This window comes from Boeremia exigua (genome assembly GCF_020726555.1).
Source record: "Boeremia exigua strain MPI-SDFR-AT-0100 chromosome Unknown C7974scaffold_2, whole genome shotgun sequence".
Classification (NCBI taxonomy): domain Eukaryota; kingdom Fungi; phylum Ascomycota; class Dothideomycetes; order Pleosporales; family Didymellaceae; genus Boeremia; species Boeremia exigua.
The window spans coordinates 1611795-1632568 of record NW_025763519.1 but is presented as its reverse complement, the minus strand read 5'-3'; the positions used below and the strand labels follow the sequence as shown (position 1 = coordinate 1632568).

At 52.4% G+C, this 20774-nt stretch overlaps 10 protein-coding genes across 10 annotated transcripts; 6 read left to right on the top strand and 4 right to left on the bottom strand.

The window, feature by feature from the left end:
• The first annotated feature begins 29 nt into the window (after positions 1 to 29).
• On the top strand, positions 30 to 3560 carry C7974DRAFT_385717 (cohesin loading factor-domain-containing protein). Its single transcript, XM_046140982.1, has one exon. It carries the CDS (start codon positions 106 to 108, stop codon positions 3364 to 3366), a length of 3261 nt encoding a protein of 1086 aa, XP_046001572.1. The 5' UTR covers positions 30 to 105; the 3' UTR covers positions 3367 to 3560.
• Positions 3561 to 3708: 148 nt separating this feature from the next.
• C7974DRAFT_302163 (uncharacterized protein) lies at positions 3709 to 6196 on the top strand (the record flags this gene model as incomplete). The annotated part of the gene is made up of 3 exons (XM_046137886.1): positions 3709 to 3851; positions 3906 to 4075; positions 4131 to 6196. 3 exons carry the CDS (start codon positions 3709 to 3711, stop codon positions 6194 to 6196), a joined length of 2379 nt encoding a protein of 792 aa, XP_046001571.1.
• Positions 6197 to 6401: 205 nt separating this feature from the next.
• On the bottom strand, positions 6402 to 8029 carry C7974DRAFT_104926 (uncharacterized protein). The gene is made up of 2 exons (XM_046134909.1): positions 7169 to 8029; positions 6402 to 7118 (listed from the first exon to the last, which is right to left on the bottom strand). Exons 1-2 carry the CDS (start codon positions 7587 to 7589, stop codon positions 6607 to 6609), a joined length of 933 nt encoding a protein of 310 aa, XP_046001570.1. The 5' UTR covers positions 7590 to 8029; the 3' UTR covers positions 6402 to 6606.
• C7974DRAFT_104931 (uncharacterized protein) lies at positions 7347 to 8477 on the top strand. Its single transcript, XM_046134910.1, has 2 exons — positions 7347 to 8388; positions 8437 to 8477. The coding sequence occupies exon 1, from the start codon at positions 7660 to 7662 to the stop codon at positions 8317 to 8319; it is 660 nt and encodes a 219-aa protein (XP_046001569.1). The 5' UTR covers positions 7347 to 7659; the 3' UTR covers positions 8320 to 8388; positions 8437 to 8477.
• Positions 8453 to 10582, bottom strand: C7974DRAFT_104936 (major facilitator superfamily domain-containing protein). Its single transcript, XM_046134911.1, has 3 exons — positions 9865 to 10582; positions 9030 to 9780; positions 8453 to 8977 (listed from the first exon to the last, which is right to left on the bottom strand). The coding sequence occupies exons 1-3, from the start codon at positions 10313 to 10315 to the stop codon at positions 8587 to 8589; spliced, it is 1593 nt and encodes a 530-aa protein (XP_046001568.1). The 5' UTR covers positions 10316 to 10582; the 3' UTR covers positions 8453 to 8586.
• A 682-nt stretch (positions 10583 to 11264) lies between these two features.
• C7974DRAFT_104923 (uncharacterized protein) lies at positions 11265 to 12247 on the bottom strand. The gene is made up of 3 exons (XM_046134908.1): positions 11949 to 12247; positions 11421 to 11899; positions 11265 to 11366 (listed from the first exon to the last, which is right to left on the bottom strand). The coding sequence occupies exons 1-2, from the start codon at positions 12176 to 12178 to the stop codon at positions 11578 to 11580; spliced, it is 552 nt and encodes a 183-aa protein (XP_046001567.1). The 5' UTR covers positions 12179 to 12247; the 3' UTR covers positions 11265 to 11366; positions 11421 to 11577.
• A 123-nt stretch (positions 12248 to 12370) lies between these two features.
• C7974DRAFT_303646 (cell division cycle protein-like protein) lies at positions 12371 to 13576 on the top strand (the record flags this gene model as incomplete). The annotated part of the gene is made up of 1 exon (XM_046137954.1): positions 12371 to 13576. One exon carries the CDS (start codon positions 12371 to 12373, stop codon positions 13574 to 13576), a length of 1206 nt encoding a protein of 401 aa, XP_046001566.1.
• Positions 13577 to 14228: 652 nt separating this feature from the next.
• Positions 14229 to 15805, top strand: C7974DRAFT_104890 (uncharacterized protein). Its single transcript, XM_046134907.1, has one exon. The coding sequence runs from the start codon at positions 14415 to 14417 to the stop codon at positions 15648 to 15650; it is 1236 nt and encodes a 411-aa protein (XP_046001565.1). The 5' UTR covers positions 14229 to 14414; the 3' UTR covers positions 15651 to 15805.
• On the bottom strand, positions 15805 to 18060 carry C7974DRAFT_104882 (uncharacterized protein). The gene is made up of 2 exons (XM_046134906.1): positions 17842 to 18060; positions 15805 to 17562 (listed from the first exon to the last, which is right to left on the bottom strand). The coding sequence occupies exons 1-2, from the start codon at positions 17916 to 17918 to the stop codon at positions 15960 to 15962; spliced, it is 1680 nt and encodes a 559-aa protein (XP_046001564.1). The 5' UTR covers positions 17919 to 18060; the 3' UTR covers positions 15805 to 15959.
• Positions 18061 to 19917: 1857 nt separating this feature from the next.
• C7974DRAFT_409117 (uncharacterized protein) lies at positions 19918 to 20412 on the top strand (the record flags this gene model as incomplete). Its single annotated transcript, XM_046143376.1, has 1 exon — positions 19918 to 20412. One exon carries the CDS (start codon positions 19918 to 19920, stop codon positions 20410 to 20412), a length of 495 nt encoding a protein of 164 aa, XP_046001563.1.
• Between the last annotated feature and the right edge of the window lie 362 nt (positions 20413 to 20774).

Below are 20774 nucleotides of genomic sequence, written 5' to 3'. Positions count from 1 at the left end.
CATCGCGACTTTCAACACTGCCTTCGTAACCCCACAAACACTCACGATGTCATGACATAGCACAATGCCCGGTGATTGCACCTCGCCGAAGCACACAATACAGCCATGGATCCACGATATAATCAGCAGTATGGCTACCCGAATCGACCGAACGCCCAGTACCCTCCACAGCAGTCGCAGAATGGCTACCAGCAGTATGGCCAGGCCCCGCAGCATCCCCAACAATACCAGCAGTACCCTCCAGCGCAGAACCGCATGCACCATGGTTACCAGCCGCAGCCGCAGCAACCCCAGGTGGTCATATCACGACCGCAAAGCCAGCAGTTCATGACAATGCCTCAGCATCAGCAAACATATCCGCCGCAACAACAGCAAATGTATCCGCCACAGCAACAACAAACATACTCTCCACAGCAGCAGTACCAGCAGCGAGCATATCAGCATTCTCAGTACCAGCAGATGCCTCAACAACAGCTGCAGTATCAGCAGTCACCCCAGCAGCCGCAGCAACGGCAGCCGCAGCAACGGCAGCCGCAGCCGCAGCAACAGCAGCAGCAACAGCAACAGCGGCAACATCAACAGCCGCAGCAGTATCATCAGGTTCATCCATCGCAGCCTCGACCGCAACCTTCACCGCAACCTCAGCCACAAGCACGAGCGCAGCCGCAAGTTATGATACCTCAGCGATCCCCCAGCTCTATGCCGTATCACCAGATGTCCAGTCCGCGAACATCAAGCCCGAGCATCAGGCAAGTGCAGGTACCGATACAGCGCATAGGTAACGGTGGGATCTCGCAAATGGATGGTTCTCAGGACATGTACCGACGGCAGAGCGCGCAGCAGGTTCCTACACCACCTGTGTCTAGGCCAGTACAACGGCCTATCTCGCATCAAGAAAACATCCAGAGACCACCGCAAAGACCACCAAGTACACCGGTGCAAAACCAGACTCTGCAACAGCAGCAAAGGCCACCGGGAAATCACATTATGTCTAATATCGAGCAGCAACAGCGACATCAACAAAGAGCTTCAATCAGTCAAACCCAGATGAGTATCGAACCTCAGACTCGCTCCGTACCGCAGGTACAGATTACCCCTCAGCGCACGCTGCCACAGGCATACCAGCAGCCTTCGCGACCGATACAAACTACACCAACACAGCGTACGCCCTCGCATCAAGCACCATCACAACAGCCGAGACCAGTGCAGGTCACACCGACACAGCGTACACCTTCACAACAGACGCCATTACAACAGCCACGACCCGTTTCGACTACACCCACGCAGCAGACGCCATCGCGAGACGCTCCTTCTCAACAGTCATCTTCGCAACCGAGATCACATCCCAAAGTGGTCATTCCTCGACCTGCGTCGCATCAGCTTACATCTCCCACAAAATCCGCTCACCCACAACTGCCACACAAGGCGGCACCCGTCGATCTATCCATCATGCTACTTTCAACAGCCGATGAGTACATCGCTGCGGCACGCAGCATCGGGCCGACAATAGCACGACAGAAGAGAAATATCGATATCCGGCAATACTACAAGCTCATGTCGACTGCAATGGGGTGTATGGACGCTGTACTTAGAAAGTTCAATCTGCAGCCGCGAGAGGAGGCGAAATTGAGATTAAGATATGCAAGCTTGCTCATTGAAGAAACAGACAACACGACTGAGATCGATGCAATCCTATCCAAGGGCATTTCGCTATGTGCGCGGTGCCGACTCCAAGATCTACGCTACAGCATGCTGCACCTCCAAGCTCGTTACCAGTACCAGACAAATCATCGAGCGGCATTGAAGGCTGTCGACAAGAATATCTCGGAAGCCGAAACATTCCAACAGATTGCCTGGGTGTATGCATTTCGATTCCTGAAAATCTCCTTGCTGTTGCAGAGCACCGACCGTGTTGAGGCAATACCTGCGCTCCAGCAACTGCATGCTATCAACGCGTATGCAGAGAAACGTGGCGATACTGCAGTAGCCTTTACCTGTCATGCTTTGGAGGCGATGGTTCACCTGCGATCCAGTGCTCAAGACCGCCTGATTGAAGCCCAACGAGCGATTGCGCAAGCTCGCAGCCTGCAACTGACGATGTCGGCGAAGCAGCAAGGATCATTTGGCACCCTTTTCAGCGTTATCGACCTGGCTTGTAGCGTACACCAAAACGCACCTGACAGCGCGAAATCGACTTCCCTTATACAAGCCACTGCAGACGAGAACGATGATGGTCTCGGGACCGAGAGTGGTGTTTTCACCGTGACACTTGATCGGACGTCGGGTGGGAATCTTACAACAGACACTGGCGGCATTTTCAGGAGAAATGTTGATGGCCGCGACGAGCTGGTATTTACCTGGCTCCCAAGAGAGGATATTAAGGCATTGTGCTTCCTCATATGTGCCTTGGACCAGAGCATGCATGAAAAATCACTTCAGCTGGTTCAAGAAGCCCGTTCCCGAACTCGAGACTCGATGCGCAGGCAATCGTCCTTTTGCTTACCTATATCCACGGCATGTGCGCAGACACAGTGGCGAAAAGTGCTGGATTGGCATGCTACATTCACCCTTGGGCTTATAGCAGCACATCGAGAGGAATACACGACTGCCACCGATGCTTTAAGCTCGCTTACGAAACGCATCACGTCTGCTCCCTATGTCAACCAGCAGGATTACACCCAATCGCTGTCATATCTGGAAGCCATCATCGACCAGACAAACGGTCGTTTCGATGCTGCGCATGCTATATATACATCGGGTGTTCTCGTACTCACTGACAAGAACTCCGTGCCGACGCTGACAAGCGAGCTTGCTATACTTGCTGCTATGAACCGGCTACTCATTGCGAGGGATCCAGCCAATTCAGATCACGAGAATGTTGGCGCACTGTTGTCAAAGTTACGATTGGCATGCGAAGAACACCCCAGCCAATACGTTCGCATGGCATTCACTCTCGTCAACGCCCTGTGCACTCTCGATCCCTCCATTAACCGCTTGAAAACTCTAATGAACAATGCGACGCAGAAATCTCATGATCTCTTCAAACGCACGCATAATCGCGAGTTTGTCGTCATGTCTTTATGTTATTTCACCGCACGCTTCTTTATCGAGCCTGTCACCGACAAATCGTCATCCGCTGCCAATGCGGTGCGTCAACACGCCAAACACAGCAATAGGCCGCTGTGGATGGCGGTCGCTTGTGGTCTCATGATCAAGGTATTTGAACACCACAACAGTGTTGCAGAGAAGCAAAAGTATGAGGAAGTGTATGAGAAGGTAAGAGTGAAGCTACCTGCACCGCTCAGAGGTGATGATGTTGATGCCGAGGGCGAAGACGATGATGGAGATATCATGCTTGTGGGATAGATTATCATGTACGATACTATGGGAAAAGGTGCATGTGTTGGCGTTCTATATCAAAAGCGATCTGTTCTGCATACATGGGTATACCTGGGATGTCAAAAGTATGGCGAATAGATGAATCTTTTGCTACTCCTAGAATTAGCGGAAGCTATTAGTGACTTCTGAGGAACAAGCTTTTAGATAGTGCAATACCTAATGAGTTTTTGCAACAGTCGTTTAGTTCTGATGGTGAGGCTTTGAGCATCGATGATGACTAAACAGCGCTAGGGCCGAGCAGTATCACGAACCTCAATGTACACGTTCCTACACGTCATTCGCATTGATTCTTGACGAACAATACTGGCGATGGCAAGCGAGGTGCCAGACTTTCGGACTTTGCAGTCATGGGAGGACGCCTTCCAATACCCAATACCGACGGTGCGGAAACTCGAACAGCAGCTCCGCACCACAGCCGATGACAACCGCGAGAAGCTGCGATCGCTTGTGGGGTATACACAGCTCGATGTTAGCCAAAACTGAATCTTGAATTGACAATTTCATAGGGCAAGCTATCGGAGCCTTCTCGACACCGCCGAAACGATTATCCATATGGAGACCCAAAGTGAACAAGTTGAATCTAAGCTTGGTCGTGTCGGCCAGAACTGCAATACAAGAGTCTTGGACAAGATCTCCGGAAATGCACTGAAGATGGACACATATGGCAGAGGCAGTGGTTAGTTATTGGTACATCACAGTTGGAGGAATCTCTTGTTGATATGGGCCTGCAGATGTCGAGCGATATACGTTTGCATCCCAGCTCTCGGTCCTCCGAAATGCGCCAATTGTCAAGACACGGCTCATGCGTAAGGATGACCAGCACCTCCTCATCGCAAAAGTCCTTGTGATATCTCGCCTTATACACAAAGCCCTCAGTCAGTCGGAGGCCAAGCCACCGATTGTGGATCAGCTATGGGACAAGCTACTTTCGGCGCGCAGAAAGCTATTACGACGTATCGACAGACGGCTCGCGAGTGTAACCGGGGAGACTACAAGTTTGGTGGAGAGTATGTGCGCGTATGCATTGGCCACGAGCTCAACGCCCTCGGACGTCTTGAAGCATTTCCACAGGGTCCGTAAGGACAAGATGGTGACCGACTTGAAGAAGGGAGGTGACGAGCTTGCTAAGCGGGGCATCAATGCTCTGCGCCTCTGCATACAGACTTGCCTGGACACCCAGACCATCTTTCCAAGACGATTAGCTGAAGCTCTTGCAAAACTGAAAGCGCATCCTTTGATTCAAGACCCAGAAGTGCGCGAACTGTACGAGCTGAATCTGGATGTTCACGATCGGTGGATTGGCGACGAAGTGCGAAACTACACACCTTGGCCACGCCACGACGAACTTCAGAGACCAGAAGCAGAGAGGCTGTTGCATCGCTGGTCCAAAGATACAATCGCAGCTTTCCTGAAGGAGGTCAAGGTTGCCCTTCAAGACGAGAATCGGTTAGCAGAGGTTGCGAGCCTGCGACAGGAACTGATCGAAACTTGGATGTTGTCCGGTTCACGTATGGCAGGAGTCAAGTTTGCACATGTACTAGACGACCTGCGAGACACCATGAACGAGAAACTGGAGGCTATCGTGCGAGCACGTACAGACTCGCTACAGGGCGTAGTAAAAGAGCTCACTGGTGGCCTGGAAACTCTGGCAATCAATAATGATTCGTCTGGCCTATCGCTTTGGGCCAACACAAAAGACGGTCAAGATTTGAGCAATGGGGCGCATGCGTTCAAGTCAACCATACTCAATACGCACCAGGGACGAGACCAATCTGTCCTCGACGTGACCGCTGCTTTCGACGAGTGGATGGATTCTGTGCTCGAAGTAAAGGGCATAGTAAAGAGTATGAAAGAAGCGCGCTGGGACGATACTTTCGCAGACGATATCGAAGAAGAATGTGATGATGACGATTTGGGTGATTCTAAGCAGACGTTACTCAGCGCGGACGACCCACGGTTGTTGGAAGATGTCACCCAAGAGGCCGTTGGCCGTTCGTTACAGAACCTGGGCAAGAGCTTAGCCCAGATTGCACAAAGCGTAACTGACGAAAAGGCTGACGAATCTGTGCCGAAGGCTATATTCGTCTTGCGCATCGTTCGTGACTTTGGCGATCGGATACCGCGACTACGCCTACAGGAGAAGTCTTCGACTTTCCCTACGCCATTCACATCAGAGGTCTTGAAGCCACTTCATGACATCCTTGCTGTATATGTCGCTCAGTCGACAGTGCCAGCTTACGAGGCCTCTCTTGACTCGACGATAAAAGACGGTACCCAAACACACATACTGTGGGAGGGACATCCGCCTATACCGAGCCAGCCGTCACCCAGCGCCTTCAGATTCTTGCGAGAAACCAACCGTACCATGGCGCGCCTGGGAAACGATCTCTGGGCTTCTACTGGTGTCGCCGCGGTCAAGAGCAAGATATCATTCGAAGTTACACGGGTGCTGAAGAAGCATGCTAAGGCCATCACAACCGCCAACCCTCAGAAGGAAGTCACGGCTGAAGAGCAAGCCGATACAAAAGACGCTGACAGCGAGGAAAGGAACGATAAACCCATTGCTGCTGACGTAATATCTGTTCAGGAAACTGAGCTCCTTGACCAAAGGCTCAAGCAATTAACTTTCGATGCGCTCTACATGCAGCGATTCTTTGGTGACGAGCCCAAGGCACTGCTAGCTATGGACGACCTGATTGAGAGGATCGATCTCACAGATCCGGACATCCAAAGGCTGAGGAAGAACGCAGTGGAGTATGCCAAGAAGACATATCTGCTATTTGCTTTACTCGCATGAGGCATGCTACATCGTATGTTGGCACTAGAGAGATTCCTGCAAATCGCACGCTTCCAACGGACTCTTTCGGTGCATGACGTGCACAGTCGTATCGTTGCTAGCTTCACGGCGGGAATCTTCCCGAGCAGGTATCGAGCCGTATCATATGCAGGAACAGATCGCTTCGAGCTACTCTATTTGCACGTCGCTGATTGTAATGTTAGTGGCTGTTAGCTGAGCTGCCCGAGGAAATCATTAGCAAGTCACAGTACTTGTGAAAGCATGACCGAGTGGATCTTTCTATTCCAGGCTGAAATGTATCCAGTAGGCTCGCCCTCGATTGCATTAACGCCTGATATGAATGGATATCTTGAACATTCACGCTAGATCTTCTTCGTGTTCTCCTCATACTCTGTTACACCTCCCTTCTCTCAGGATTCATCCATCTCGTCCCCTTTGTCTCCGCACTTTAGATCCTCCACTTCCTTCCTCAACAACTCTATCTCCTCTTCTTGCGCTTTCATCTTCTCCAGCGCCATCTCAATCAGCCGCGCTTTGTTGACTGTCTTCCTCTCCCCAGGCTTCCCCTTCCCACTCCCTTCACTCAAGCCGCTCAATCCACTCATCCCACTCGTCTCACTGAACACACTCTGTCCATCAACTTCCTTCGGATCACCACGCATGACCACGAAACAAGTCGTGCCCGTACCAAACGTCACCTCGCCATCCAGCAAGAACTCAGCAAGGTCCACCATGGCCGTTTTCATGCGGTCGCGCCGCGCTTGCTCGGCTGCCCGGTGCGTCGCGCGCTTCATCATCACACCCGTAGCCATCGCGGTGCTGAAGTGCAGACCCATTTCCAGATGCTGGCCAGACGAAATGAGCTCGTAATTTGACTTGGAAGCCAACAGGTCTGCCTGTGGAGTTGTCACGCCGCCAGCTGCTGTGGGACTGTGAGTTTGGTGATCATGAGGAGTGGGAAAGGGGGCGCACCATTGCTGTCTGTTGTAGCTATCGAGGAAGTGCGCCGAGCTATTGGTACTCTCTTTGCTTGTTGTGGGGGCAGGCTTGATATCTCACTAACTGTCGACAATGTGCTCGCTGTGTCTGCTGCAATGCTCGGGCTCCTGATGCTCGCGGCTGAAGTGAACGGCTGCTTGACTGGCCGGATCGGGACTCCGGCTTGAAATTGAGGCTGCTGTTGCTGCTGCTGTTGAGGTTGGACCTGGTTGTACTGTGGTGGTGCTTGGATCTGGTGTATTTGGGGTACCGGCTGGGCTTGGGCTTGTGCGCTTTCTCGTACTGGGCTGTATCTTCTCCTCTTTTTGAACAGTTGAGGCCATGTTCTGCTCAGAGGGCCGCGGTGTGAGTGTGTGTCGGTTTCCACCGATTGCTGTGCCTGGTAAGGTTGCATGGCTACCAATGGGGTCGTAACATTAGAAGAGACAGTATGGCCGGCTACGGATAATTAAGTTACAGTCCAGATGTGTGAAACGATATGTTATCGACGTCGTCCAGTTGTTTATCCGAGTCGGAACTCCAGAGATGCAAGTGATTACACGTGGAGCACGTGTTTTAGCTCGTCTGACAGGCACCCACTCCTGAGCTTCAGAGCAGTCGTAGCCCTGCAATCATTCGCCGATTTGCCCAGACTTGCTCTTTCGCTGTTCTGTATCAAAGAAGGGGAACGCAGATCAAAGTACCTCACAGTCTTCGAGACAAATCGTAAGATACCACTTCCACCATTATCTGTCCGACCCGCCGACACATTAAAAGCAACGGTGACACCCACATCCCTTCCACTACCCCCCGAAGCATGTGTGGAAGCTAACGCTTGGCGTTCGATGCTCCGCGATGTTGCATGCTCCAGCCAACCGGAGAGTGAAAGCGACCCACGTGTGGCGCCAAGCCTCAGCAACGCCGCGCAGGGTCGTTGTCAGAGCGCCACGGGGTTGCTGATCAGCCCAGTTGAGCACCGAAGGAATGCCCAGATGAGTTTGGTCTGGCGGTGGGAAGGTTGCCACTACGAGAAGCACGGCAGGGAGATCGAACGAAAGTCGCCTTGGTGGAGCAGCGTTCCTAGCTCCCGCGACCTACGGGCGGCGCCCCAGATTACTTCGTGGAGCGGCTGGTGCAAGCGGTGAATGGATACGAGCCTACGATGGCATGTATAGCGACGGAGGATGGGCAGCAGTCTAGACGGGTTTCAACACGTGCGGACCCAAGTCAGGGTTCAGATGATAGACTGATGATATCTCCAGGGTGGCGGATAGCGACACCGATGATCATAATAGTCATCCTGGAGGTTTCGAAACCTGTGAGATCGAAGGTAGGGTGGGTGGGAATGAGATGCGATGAAATTTGGGTATCGGCTTTTGTTGCTAATTGAAGGTATTGGTACAGGAGAATTACTACATGGTGCTGACTCTGCTCACCATCTCATGGCTATCCTCGCTGTGCTTTTTCCTCGAGTGCACGCCAGGCACATACTCCAAATCCTCATCCTCAAGATCTGTGTCTAGCGCTTCTTCGCTGAGCATCTTAGGATTCAAGGCAAACGCCCCCTTGGGTACGAACGTACTCGTCATGACAAGTGCTGCGATGATAGTGAATTGAATGCCAGCAACATTCTGAATCGCAGGCTGAATGTGTTCATCGTTCGCGGAAGATACGCGATCAATATACGTGCCCAAGCATACTGATGCAATGGCATAGGTAACGATGTATGAGCTGTAGAGGAAAGCCATCACGGCGCCCAAGGCTGATACATTCTTCGTGTCCGATTCGAGGCGCGCAAGAGAACTATGCACAAGGTGAGCGGTATACGTGTATGAGAAACCCGAGACGCTCTTACGCTTGAATGTATGCGGCAAGCGACACATCACCGGCCGCCCAACCGAAACTGATAGGAAGGAACGTCGCTGCAACGATCCATGCCTGTCCCACATCGCCCTGCGGTGGGTGCCAGAATGGCAAATACCAAACGATCAGAAGCGCTAGGGCGTCGACGCGCAGCCAGGGCATTGGCGTTTGTACAAGATTCGTAAACATGAACACGAACAGCGCACCAAGCAGTTCACCAAAGTTCGATCCACCAACCATGATTTGTGCCCAAGCTGAATTACCGAGATATCGGCGAGCGATTGCGGGTGCGATTGCGTTCTCGAGATAGCGGTGGCCATAGAGCGCGACTGCGTAACCAGGAAGCAGCCATATAAACTTTCGGTGTGTAAATATGATCTTGCCACCCGTCCAGATCGATTCGAAGAACAAGTAGAAGCCGCTTCCGACAGCCTTGACATATGTTGGCTGGCCTTCAAGGAACAAACTGTTTTCGACTGGAGGTCCTGCTTCTTGAATAAAGTACCAGAGAAAAGAGGCTGCGGCGAAGAATATTGGCGTGATTATGAAAGAGAAGTTGTTGCCGAAGTGCGGGATCAGAGCAAGCGCTGTGCAGAACGCACCTGCTGTGCCAGAGACTTCGTAGAAGATGTGGACAAGCGAATCCATACGTCGCAGCTTCTGAACATTGCCGCCCACGAGATCTCGAGGGATAACTCGTCGAATGAGTTCTACCATGCCATAAACAACACCGCACACACAATCTGGATGCCGTCAGTGTCCGTGATCTGCCAAGTGCACACCTCTTGGTAGACTCGAGGTCTGCAGATGCTGATACATCCACTTACAGATTGGAATCATGCCGTCAGTATTGTAGTCTCCGTAGTAGCTGAAATCTTTGTCAGGGTGTCCTTTCGGGACAAACCTGCCACCAGTTGCTGCGTCCAGGATGAGAAGTACGCTACTCATCACTCCGAAGATCAGGATGGCGCAAGCCAGAACGTTTTTTGTTGGGTATCTCTTGATCAGCGGGGATATGAGAATTGATCCTACGCACTGGAAAGCCTGGTTCAGACCGGTCAAAATGCCGACTCGTTGGAACGTAATGGAGATATGGGTCCGCTTCTCGAGCTCATCATAACGATTTGTTGCAAGTGCAATAATCGAGCCGTTGAATGCCTCAAGTCCGAATTTGTACATCATGATACCGGCGATGTATATGGCAATATTTCGCCGCTCGATGGGTGTGTAGATCTTCCATGTTTCGCGGATGACCGCGATGGGCCGGAACCTGGCCATATCGGTGATGTGCTACTGTCTGTAGCAGCAATTCCAGAAATGCGGAGACGTGGTTTATACACCACAATAGCCGTGGTGTTGTGTTTGTGTTATCAGCCAATCAGGACAACCGACGGTTGCATGTGCAGGATACAGCCTTTTCCAAGCAGAAATGGCTGCGATGCCTGCATGGGTGACGAGAGCGCATTGTGGGAAGTGCTTGTCGTCCGTATCAGCTGAAGAGGGCACCGCAGTGGTTTCATGGCCAAGGTGTGCCACTGAGGACCGCGCCCAAATGCTAACTTGGCGGGTTGCTCCGCGTTGTCCAGTCAGGGTGTAGAATGCAGCACGTGGACGCTCCCCTGGCCACCAACACCGACATGGGTTTGGCGATGTGCATGAACGCATCTTAGACTTGGACTGTGCTTTACGTATGGACAGCGCTCTTTAGCATTATCATTGTATTTGCTGTATGGCACCAATGGGAAAAAGAGATCTCTTTAAGCCGGTAGAGTAAGCTGAAAGTCAAAGGTCATCGGAGGCTGCCAACTTGTTCTTATGCTCTGTGATCGGACGCAATGGCACGATTGATAGTAGTAATGTGATAGTTGTCATCGAAGCTGGAGCAGCCTCCTGTGAGCTTTGCGTCCGTGTTCCCTAGCGAGAAGGCTCCTGAATCTGTGGCTCTGTCAAGCACACCTCTCGAATGCATCGTCTCGGGAAGACGCGTGCTTGTGGCAATTGATGCAGGGTGGGTCGATTGATCTATCCACCTTGATGGGTTCCTGCAGTAGAACGTGTTGGGCGGATGTACTGTACACGTCTAAATACGCCAAGAGGATGACTGTAAATGGTCATCCTCGAACTTTGCACGAACGGCTTCCGTAAACACCGACGCCTAGCATCTAGCCTCTGGTGAACTTGACAATACCGGAAAGCTTTAGAGTTATGTCTTAACTTGATTTCTGGTTACCGCCAAACCCAAGTTCGGTAGCATCAGAGCATGTCATCTTTTCCGGGTGTGAAGTGAGCGACAAAAAGTATCGTAGTGGCAGGAGGTTCAGATATCGGCCTCTATATGTCATCAGTGACTGGGTAGGTACAAAGGTTTCATAGCAAAGCTGACCTCTACGCCATATCCATCCTCGATCGAGGGTCTGCTGTACAGCAATTGGTGTGTTGTCAGACCTGCCGCACACCAGCAGTGTACGTTGACTTTTAATTCATTAAAAATTCCGTCTGAGACTCTCCAATCTCCACAACGGTATCGTTACGCCGTCAACTCATTCGGAGTCATCTTCCTTGTAGCGTCGTGCGTCTCTAGCACGTTCAGCCTTCTCATCATCTTCAGCTTCTCGTTTCGCTAGAGACTCGCGCAGTCGCTCCTCCTGCTTCCGCCAGTGGCTACCCTCCTCGTAGTCTTCGCTGATACCCAGTGCTTTCCTCATCCTATCACTCTCTTCTGCCTTCGCCTTCGCAAGATCGTGGACCTGATGTGACTTCAGTCGCTTGGCATTGGGGCCGAGGTCTTTCCCGTCTTTTCGCTCTTGGTCGAGCTTTCGGCGCAGGGCTTCGCATTGATCGTCAATCTCGTCTTCGTCAACACTGCCCACAGTCAGCATGCACACCATACACGTGCACAAGGCCGCCGTACCCTTCTTCTTCGAGCTTGTCTTTTAGCTCGAAGACTTTGACCTCGACGTCACGTTTCGCTTCGTGTTCTAGGATCTCTGCGTCTGGCTGGCGCGGTCGATGTCTTGCGTAGTCCAGGTCCTTCTGATATGGCGCGACCTTGTCGCGGGGTCGGAGCAGCGAGCGGTTTTTCTGGACATAACCGGAGGTTCCACTGCCTCTTGGGGTCGTGAGTCCAACGTTGTCGGCCATGATATGTGATGTAATTATTCGAGTGTTCGCGCGTTCAAGCACAACGATGCGGAGTTCGGAGGTGCCGTGCTTCAGCCGCGAGCAGTTGCCCCACCAAAGATTTCACTGTGAACCAAATGACGACTCACCCAACATGAGGTCCACACATCGCAGCACATGCCGCCCGCAGCAACATACGCTATACCGCCCACCATGAGCACCCAGAAACCGCTCACTGAGCTACCGTTTCCCCCGATCACCAAACAACACATCCTCAACTGCTCCTACCATAACTGGCACCCCAAATACCGCACGATTACACCGAAAGCACGCCTTGTTCCACTTCCTTCCGCTTTCATCGACTATCTCAAGTCCGATGGCATAGTTCTGCCCCCAGAGGAGGCAGATAACGCTACATGGTCCGATGACGACAGCGGCATCTTCTCAGGCGCAGACAACAACGACGGCGGCGAGGAGGAAGATGCAGATCCTAGTACTCACTGGCGCGATACACACGAGGCTATTGAGACAACTATAGAAGAACTGGGAGGCAAGGTCGCGCCCAAGCTGAACTGGAGTGCGCCAAAAGACGCGACATGGATTGCGGCTACAAACAGTATGGAGTGCTCGACACCGAACGACATCTACCTGTTGCTAAAAAGCAGCGACTTCGTCACACATGACCTAGCACATGCCTTCGACGATACAGTCAACCAGTCGACAACGCCTGACCCAGAGATAGCGTACCACCTCGTTCTACGAAAGTGGATCAACCTCAACCCTAGCGTTGAGTTCAGGTGCTTCGTGCGAGATAGGCAGCTCATCGCACTGTGCCAGCGAGACCTGAACCACTTCGACTTTCTCTTCGGCATGCAAGACAAGCTGCGACAGCGCATACAAGACTTGTTCGACTCCAAATTGCGAGACTCGTTTCCAGATCCCAACTTTACCTTCGACGTATACGTTCCGCCGCCACACGACAAAGTATGGGTTGTAGACTTCAATCCCTGGGCTATGCGAACCGATCCTCTCCTCTTCTCGTGGATGGAGCTGCTCACCATGGAGGTGCCTGAGGCTCAGAATACGAATGAGGAAGAGGAGGTGGTCCGTATACCCATCGCTCCGGCCGGAGGTCCTACAGTCATTTCTTTAGATGATATTGAAAGCGCAAGTGACTCGGATAGTTCTGACGGAGACGACGTGGAGGAGATTTGGCGGCCAGAGTTCAGGCTAGTACGAAAGGACGACCCTGAGGCATATGGATTCACAACGCCACAATACAGCGCACATAAAATGCCCAGGGATGTTGTAGATGCAGCCAGCGGAGGGGAAGGGATGATGCGCGAGTTTGCCATGCAATGGCAGGATGCGCAGAGGTTGGCTGAGCAACAAAGACAGGAGGACAGCGAAGAAGACTAGACACTACACCAGAAACCAAACTCAAACAGGCACTGAAGACAGCCAACCTATGATAGCCATCTTCTCATGCACTTGTAGGTAACCTAACGATCAGCAATAGCCACCCTTTCCTTGCAACACAGCCAGGTGGACACTAGGAGGTTTCGACGTTGGTGGGCAAGTACGACTCTCCAATGTTCTAATTTCGACGAAGGCTTTCAGGTAGAGTCAATTTGCACAATCCTTGATGAAAGCACCAGTCAGTGCAGGGCCACAATGTATCTCAGTTGTAGTGCGCCACTACGCAACTTCTGTCAGAAGCGTCCTGGACCTATCGTGTAAATTGACACCAGATGGCTGCTGCGCCCGACTCGTACGTCTTTCTAAAGAACATGCAGGACTGCTACTCTGGACCCTGAATCTTGTCCGGTCAAGATGGAACTTTATGAAACGCAAACCTGTTCGCGAGACAGCGAAACCCTTCTGAAGCTCCACTGCAAACGAACTGGATCTTCCACTAGAACCCGTTTATGCAAAGCTGTTGAAGCAAGTCTGTGTTGTGGAGACATTTTCATTGGCTCACGGAGCTCGCGATGTGACGAAGGAGCGGTGGGACAAAATTGTGCATGGTCATGACTCGCACTTGCCTCGCCTCGCCGCGTTGCCTCGACATCATTCGACACGGACGTCCTCGCTGTCCACCCCCGCAGTGTAAACAGAACCAGTTCCAGATTACAGTTCAGCTCTCCACCATTTTCAGCGGCTGAAGACTTATTTTACAATCGATATTACCCTCTTGGTGCCCGCTATAACTTTTGGATCACCTCACAAATCTCGGATATTCGCAGGACATTACAGGATGGACAGCAAGGATGACCCACGGGTGCCTGCATGCCCCCAGGCGGTCAACGCGCACTGCAACTTTCTTACACTCCCAGTCGAGCTGCGTTGCTATATATACGATCATCTACTTGCGGAGCCGCATGCGATCACCATCTCTGCTGGCTACACCACCGTTTTCGGCCACCGCATACGCGACAAGGCGCGTAAAGTCAACGTGCCAGGCCTCCCGTTCGACCTTGCACCACTTGTGCGCAGCAATCACGACACCACGCTGCTCTCCGTCGCTGTACCGCCGGAGGTTGCTCTCGAAAAGGAAGACGCGTACAATGGCGGTAAGCCGCGGCTGCAGCTGCCAGGCGCGCTCGCTTTGCTAAGGACGTGCCGTATGGTCAACGATGAGCTAGCGGACCACATGCGCCGTAGGAAGGCGCGGAAAGCCAGAAATGCGCACGCCAAAGACAAATCTACTGCTGCGGACGATACTGAAGGACTGAGTCTCTACGTGTCTTATCCGCACGGCGTTCTGGTGCTGAACCATCTGTATCCGTCCCTCCTCAAACAAGCGCGCCGCGTCTACATCTCTGGATACTACGCGAGTGCCAAAGAACCCGAGCTGCCGCTCAATGCATCTATCGACTCGAGTGCAGACCTGAGCCTAACACCGCAATCCTCATTCACACCGACGCCAGTACATTCAATGGACAACGTAACGGAAGCCCCGACAGCGAACCATGCACCGCGTCTGCGGTCAAGCCGAACTCGCCTTCGTCTCGACCCACCTCTGCAGCAACAGGTACCGCTTACCAAATCAGCGAATACGTTCCCAGCCTTCGACAAGTCAACATCTTCCGCTGCCCTTTCAGCACTTGCAGACACACTCCGCATCCTCTTTCCCTCTGCATCTGCACCTACTGCATTTACTCCATCTCCTCTTATCTCACTACAAGCGCGCATGCTATACCCCGGTGCCGAATCCTACTCTAGCGTCTGGAGCGACGAATCGAGCCCTGTCAGCCACTTGTTACGTGGTATATGTGGTGGCAAGATTGATATGCAAGTCAAGCGCGGGAGCTTAGGGTGTGGGGTGTCTGTGAGTGTGGTGCCTCAGCCGGAGAAGCGAATCGTGAGCACGAGCTGGGAAAACTGGCGGGTCATCGAGCAGGCGCCTGTTGGGTTGAACGGGCGTATGATGGCTGGAAGGGGGCGAGAAGTTCGATTGAGTGATCTGGACCAGTTTATGATTGAGGTCTAGGAGGCTGAGGAAAGGTGGCCGCAATGGTAGGTGTGTTGTTGCGACACGAGAAGAACTATGAAGCTTGGGTACGATATTGGGTACGATGTTGCATTATGATGACTACGACGAAAGGCTTGAGAGACGGCTGCTGGCAGTCAGGGCATCATTATGAGGGCCATGCGCTCCAGGGACTGTAGGTAAGCAGTCCAAGGTACTATTTCCATGTCTCAATATCAATGTAAAACCAAGCAACACGACAAGCACTCTCCATGCAACTGTATCCTCCAAGACCTGTGTAACACCAAACCCAGCTGGTTACATGACCTATCAGTACTCAATTGTGACTACCGTCCCTCCACCACTCCTCAGATCCACCGCATTAGCAAACTTCACCCTCACCCAATGCTCGTCATCCTTCGCAAACTCCACATCCATAAACACAAATCGCAAATGCTCGGGAACAACCAAGTCCTTCATTCCATCCTCATACACGCTCAGTCCCATCTCTTCCCTGGCAGCACTCTGCTCCAGTCTCCAAGCCGCCATCCCGATCTTGCCCGCCGCACGCCCGTCAAAGAGCCCTTCTCTGCGTGGATGCTTGAGCATGAGCTGCAGCGCATTCTTTCTCAGCGTAACGCACGACGTTGGCGCACTAGTGCCGATGAGCCACAGTGCGGCCAACGGGCCTGGCGCGGTGGAGTAGACGGGCGTAGATGATGGCGTCTGTGAGAGGAGGTGATCGATATGCGGCATCATGTCTGTAAAGAGCTGAGCCGCCTCATAGGTTACTGCAGAGAGCGGGCTCGTCACGTCAAAGTGCTGCTTCAGAGGGGTGACGGAGGAGCGCAGATAGTGCTGTGTCTGGGCGAGCAGGAGCATTGTTTTGGAGGAGGCTTGTTGCGGTGAATCAATGGTGGGCGTGGTGGCGCGGAGAGTGTTGAGTGTTTCGGTGACATGCTGGAACCGAGAGACCAAGGTGTCGTGCTCGTGTTGGATGGCGTCTCGGTCGGTGAGTGGGCGGACTACGCAGCCGCGATTGAAGGCAAGAATGTCGTTGAGAAGGGTCTCTGTGTAACAATGCAGCTCAGACAGTGCCCATGGTGAGCGGATGTCAATATTGAAGGGATCTGATTCAGCCATAGATGCAACGACAGGCTCCCAGTTTTGGATGTCTGACCAGTTCATACTACTCCGTGCTTGGATGTCAAGTCCAGTGAAGATAGATCGTAGTGAGTTGATATTCACAGGGTGGCTGGTCCTGTCATCGTAGCTCTCTAGCTTCGTATCTTTCAGCATGCGTATGCCGCTCCGTAGGTGATTCAGTGCAGCTCCCCGCTGGAGTTGGAGATTGGCCATGCTGACAAACAAGATACAACAAGTCATCGCCGTCATCTTATCCACCACACCAGTCTTGTAGTGTTCAGACTGATCTCGAATCAATTTCTGTATGGCCTTGTTTGATTGTATCAATGCGAATTGGAATCGCTGATCTGCAATGTCCTTATCCATGTACGACGTGGGCTCAAAGAACCTCCTGTACATGGTGCCAAGGGCGATGATACAGTGTTGTATGGAAGCATGTTGATGGGCGGCTTGCAGGACTTGACGCTGCCAGAACGCCGAATTGGATGATCGTGCCAGCGCAGGACCAGCATGATTCACGTAGAATTGCAGATTGATCCGCTCTTCGTCAGACTCTAGACGAAGTAATGGTAACAAGAAGGACGGCGCGCCGAAGGAGCGAGTCTCTGATGCAAAGTCGACGACATCCTGACCTGGAGTCGACAGAGGTGGAGAAGTCGAGTGCGTGGTTGCAGGTGGCGTAGTTCGCCTGGGTGCGAAGTTGATATCATAGCCATCACACGTGCGGCCTGTAGTCGTGCATCGGTTACAGAAGGGTTTCGATTCGTCACATTTGATTCTGCGGATTCTACCAGAGAAGTATCAGTATCCTCGTGCAGCACATTTCTGTATGGATCGACGGTGTGGAAGAACAGTGCAAATTAGGAGGAGATTGGAGCAGGGGTTGTAGACGCTGTAGGCTGAGATCTAGACAAACAGACTGCAAAATCTTCTGTCTATCTTGATCAGCCGTCCAAGGTTTGCTGAAGATCTTCAGCCTCTGTCTCGAAGCATGGGCTGTCAGAGTAATATCAGATTATTCTGCAAGATAGAATCATGCAAGAGCGTGACCGAAATCAACACTCACTTGCATGTCTTGCAACCCGTTCTGGTTTTGGGTTTGTATGTTCTCGTTCGAGGCTTTGGTTCAAACGTAATAGCCATTACTGGCGGATACCTGCGATGCTACTTGGTGTGAGACCAAATCACGTGAATACGCAAAAGCCGATGTTGTCCGCAGAACTTTTGGTCGAGCGGCGAAAGGAAGCAAGAAGGTTGCGATGTTTGTAGATGGTGGACACTCTTGATGCTCCTCCGAGAAGGCAAGGGCAGCTCAGCCAATTACCAGACGAGCAACACCACTGCAACGAGTCTTGCCCTTTGCTATTTCTGGACCTCAGCTCCGCTTGCTGGGGTATTCGTCCAGGCAATTGCCGTTGCACAAAAACTTTTGCTGCCTGTCTTGCCCGTCTTCTAAGGAAAGTGGGTCGATGTGAAAAGTACGTGTGAAAAGGCCGTGCAGAGTGAAATTTTCGGTTGGCCGCTGAGCACGGGCCTCGCACACTCGACTATATAATCCCTCCAACCTCCGTCCCTCTTTCCTCTTCCTTAGTTCGACACATACTTCATAGAATCATTTCTATAGTAGTCGTCCTCTTCTGAGCTTCCTACAGAAGCCACAGATTCTCCAACCTGGTTGATGACTTTCAGCCTCGGTGCCCCGGAGTGAGGCCTTATTGCACCTGCTTCGGCGGGTGTGGCGATGATCTTCAGCCAACTGGGCTCGTACTTCGGTCGACCTGGACGGCAGGGCGTTGATGGCAATCTGACAGGCCTTTTTTCATTGATATGTCCGGCTTGCTGGGCAATCGAGGAAGATGCTGAGGCAGCTCGCAGGTCCGCCAGTACTTCTCGCGATTCGCAGGGAGTTCGCGATGCGAGAACAGTTAACCATCCAAATTTGTATATCTCTTGAGCCAATTCAGCCTGTGACTTAAGAGCCGAGCGCTGTACTTTTCACTTGATCAACACCTTCAGGTGGAGTCGGTGCGACGATGCGCTCACGGGCTGGAAGGCTGAAATACGTAACATCAATACCTGTTCTAGGGATTTCAAACAAACACAACCAGACATCTGCATTGTTGACGAGCTTGGGTGTGATCTATTGCGCGGAAAGACCGCTTCTTTTCCAGTGACGTGCATGTCAACAGCAGAACCTGGAGCCGCTGTGGGGCACGCCTCTTCTCAGTCCAACTGCTTCAAACGGTAAGCTCAAAACGCTATCTCATCGCAGTCGCAGGAGGCAGATCGCGGTTCACGTTTGGTAACAAGTTCGAACATGTGCCGTGATTCCAGGTTTGCTTCTTCCAGACAAGCGGCCTGAGTCAATCTTGGTGGCAGTGACATGCGAACCACCGCGTGCGCATGTAGGCGCCTGCAACGGCTGGTGCAGCTGCAGCCAAACAGCGTTCACGGAATCGTAAGGTTGTGGAGGTGGGGGGTCGACACTGCATAAGGTGCGTCGGGGATCATGAGCAAATCTTGCATGCGGCGCACATCCACTGGGCGATACGTCGAATGGGAAGAAAGCTCGCACAGAAGGCTTGACAGCGTCCAGAGGAGTAATCATTAGAACGTCTGCGGCGGCTGTTTCTCGTTTTCAAGATGTGGTTGTGTTCACGTTCATCGCCTCGGTCAACCGTCGGACAGTGCAGGTGCGGCGCCGAATCACGATCAGCTGCTTTCCGATTTCTTCCTCTGCATCCACGGATCCGGCACGAACCACTCCAACAACCATTGAAGGAATCCGCTCTCCACTTCCCCGCGATCGCGTATAAAAGACCTGTCACGCCCCGCCATTCCCGCCTACACCGTAGAGCAAACCGCCTACTGCTCCAAGCGTAGAGTTGCGAAGTTGTGATCTGCTGTTACGTCACACGCACACTCGCCCGTAACCGCACAAGTCGAACGAGCACCTCGAGTCATTCGTGGGAAGAAACCGCGCCGCCCTGTAAATCGCGCTCAAATAATCAGTCCGGCATAGCCTGGTGAAGGACTCACGGAGGTTTTCCAAGCATAGAATTGCATACTTGGAGACGAGCAATCGTTGATGCACGAAGACCGCCAGTACTCACATACAGGGCGGGAGGCCTCCGAGAACACCATGACGACCAACAGCCCGTTCTTCAGCGGCTTTCTAGCAGCCTTCCGTGCCCAGCCCACTGTACAGAAAGCGGGCGCATCGCAGGCCGCGTCGGCAACCTCTTATGCACACACTGCAGCAACGTCTCAAACACAAGGGTACGACGCCTCGAGTACCACACGAACGATCACCACCAAGACACGGTCGCCCTCGCCCGGTGCGACGACCACGGTAGTCCATACCACAGGTCAGTTCCAGCCCACCAGGCAACACGCGACTCCGTACCACCGTTCCACGTCGCCAGTTCATACAAAAGCATTTCCGATCCCAGGCGCCTCTCAACGAAGCAGGAGAGGGTCTGATAGCTCTTCTGATGGTTTCAACGAGATCATGGGCGCCGAGAAGTGGTACATTGGCGGTAGAACAGCGACAGGTGAAGAGAAGTTCTACAAGCTCGGCATGGTGAAGCGTCACCGGAGCGCGGATCGTCTCAGTCTGGACAAACTCAGTATATAAGAACAGAGAATCTGTGTTTATACACATGCATCACCTGGCGTTTGCGGCATTTCCTGGACTTCTCAGCAGTTGCGAGATCTCCAACAGGCGTTCAAGGGAGCACCACATATCAGGACAAAGGAATAAGGGCTATGACCCAACGATACCAATACATATACGCGTTTGTGAGCTTCACTGCTCATCATCTTCATGTCTCTTAGATCATCATGTGGTCGTTCTGGCGAACATGTTTCTCCACGTGAAATTTGCCAAGCGCCGAATAACCGATTCAGCCTTATTCCCGGGACCCGACACTAAGCCAGTTCAGCAGCATCAGCACCAGCATCAGCAGAAAGAGCCGCAACCCCCATTACTACGAGCAG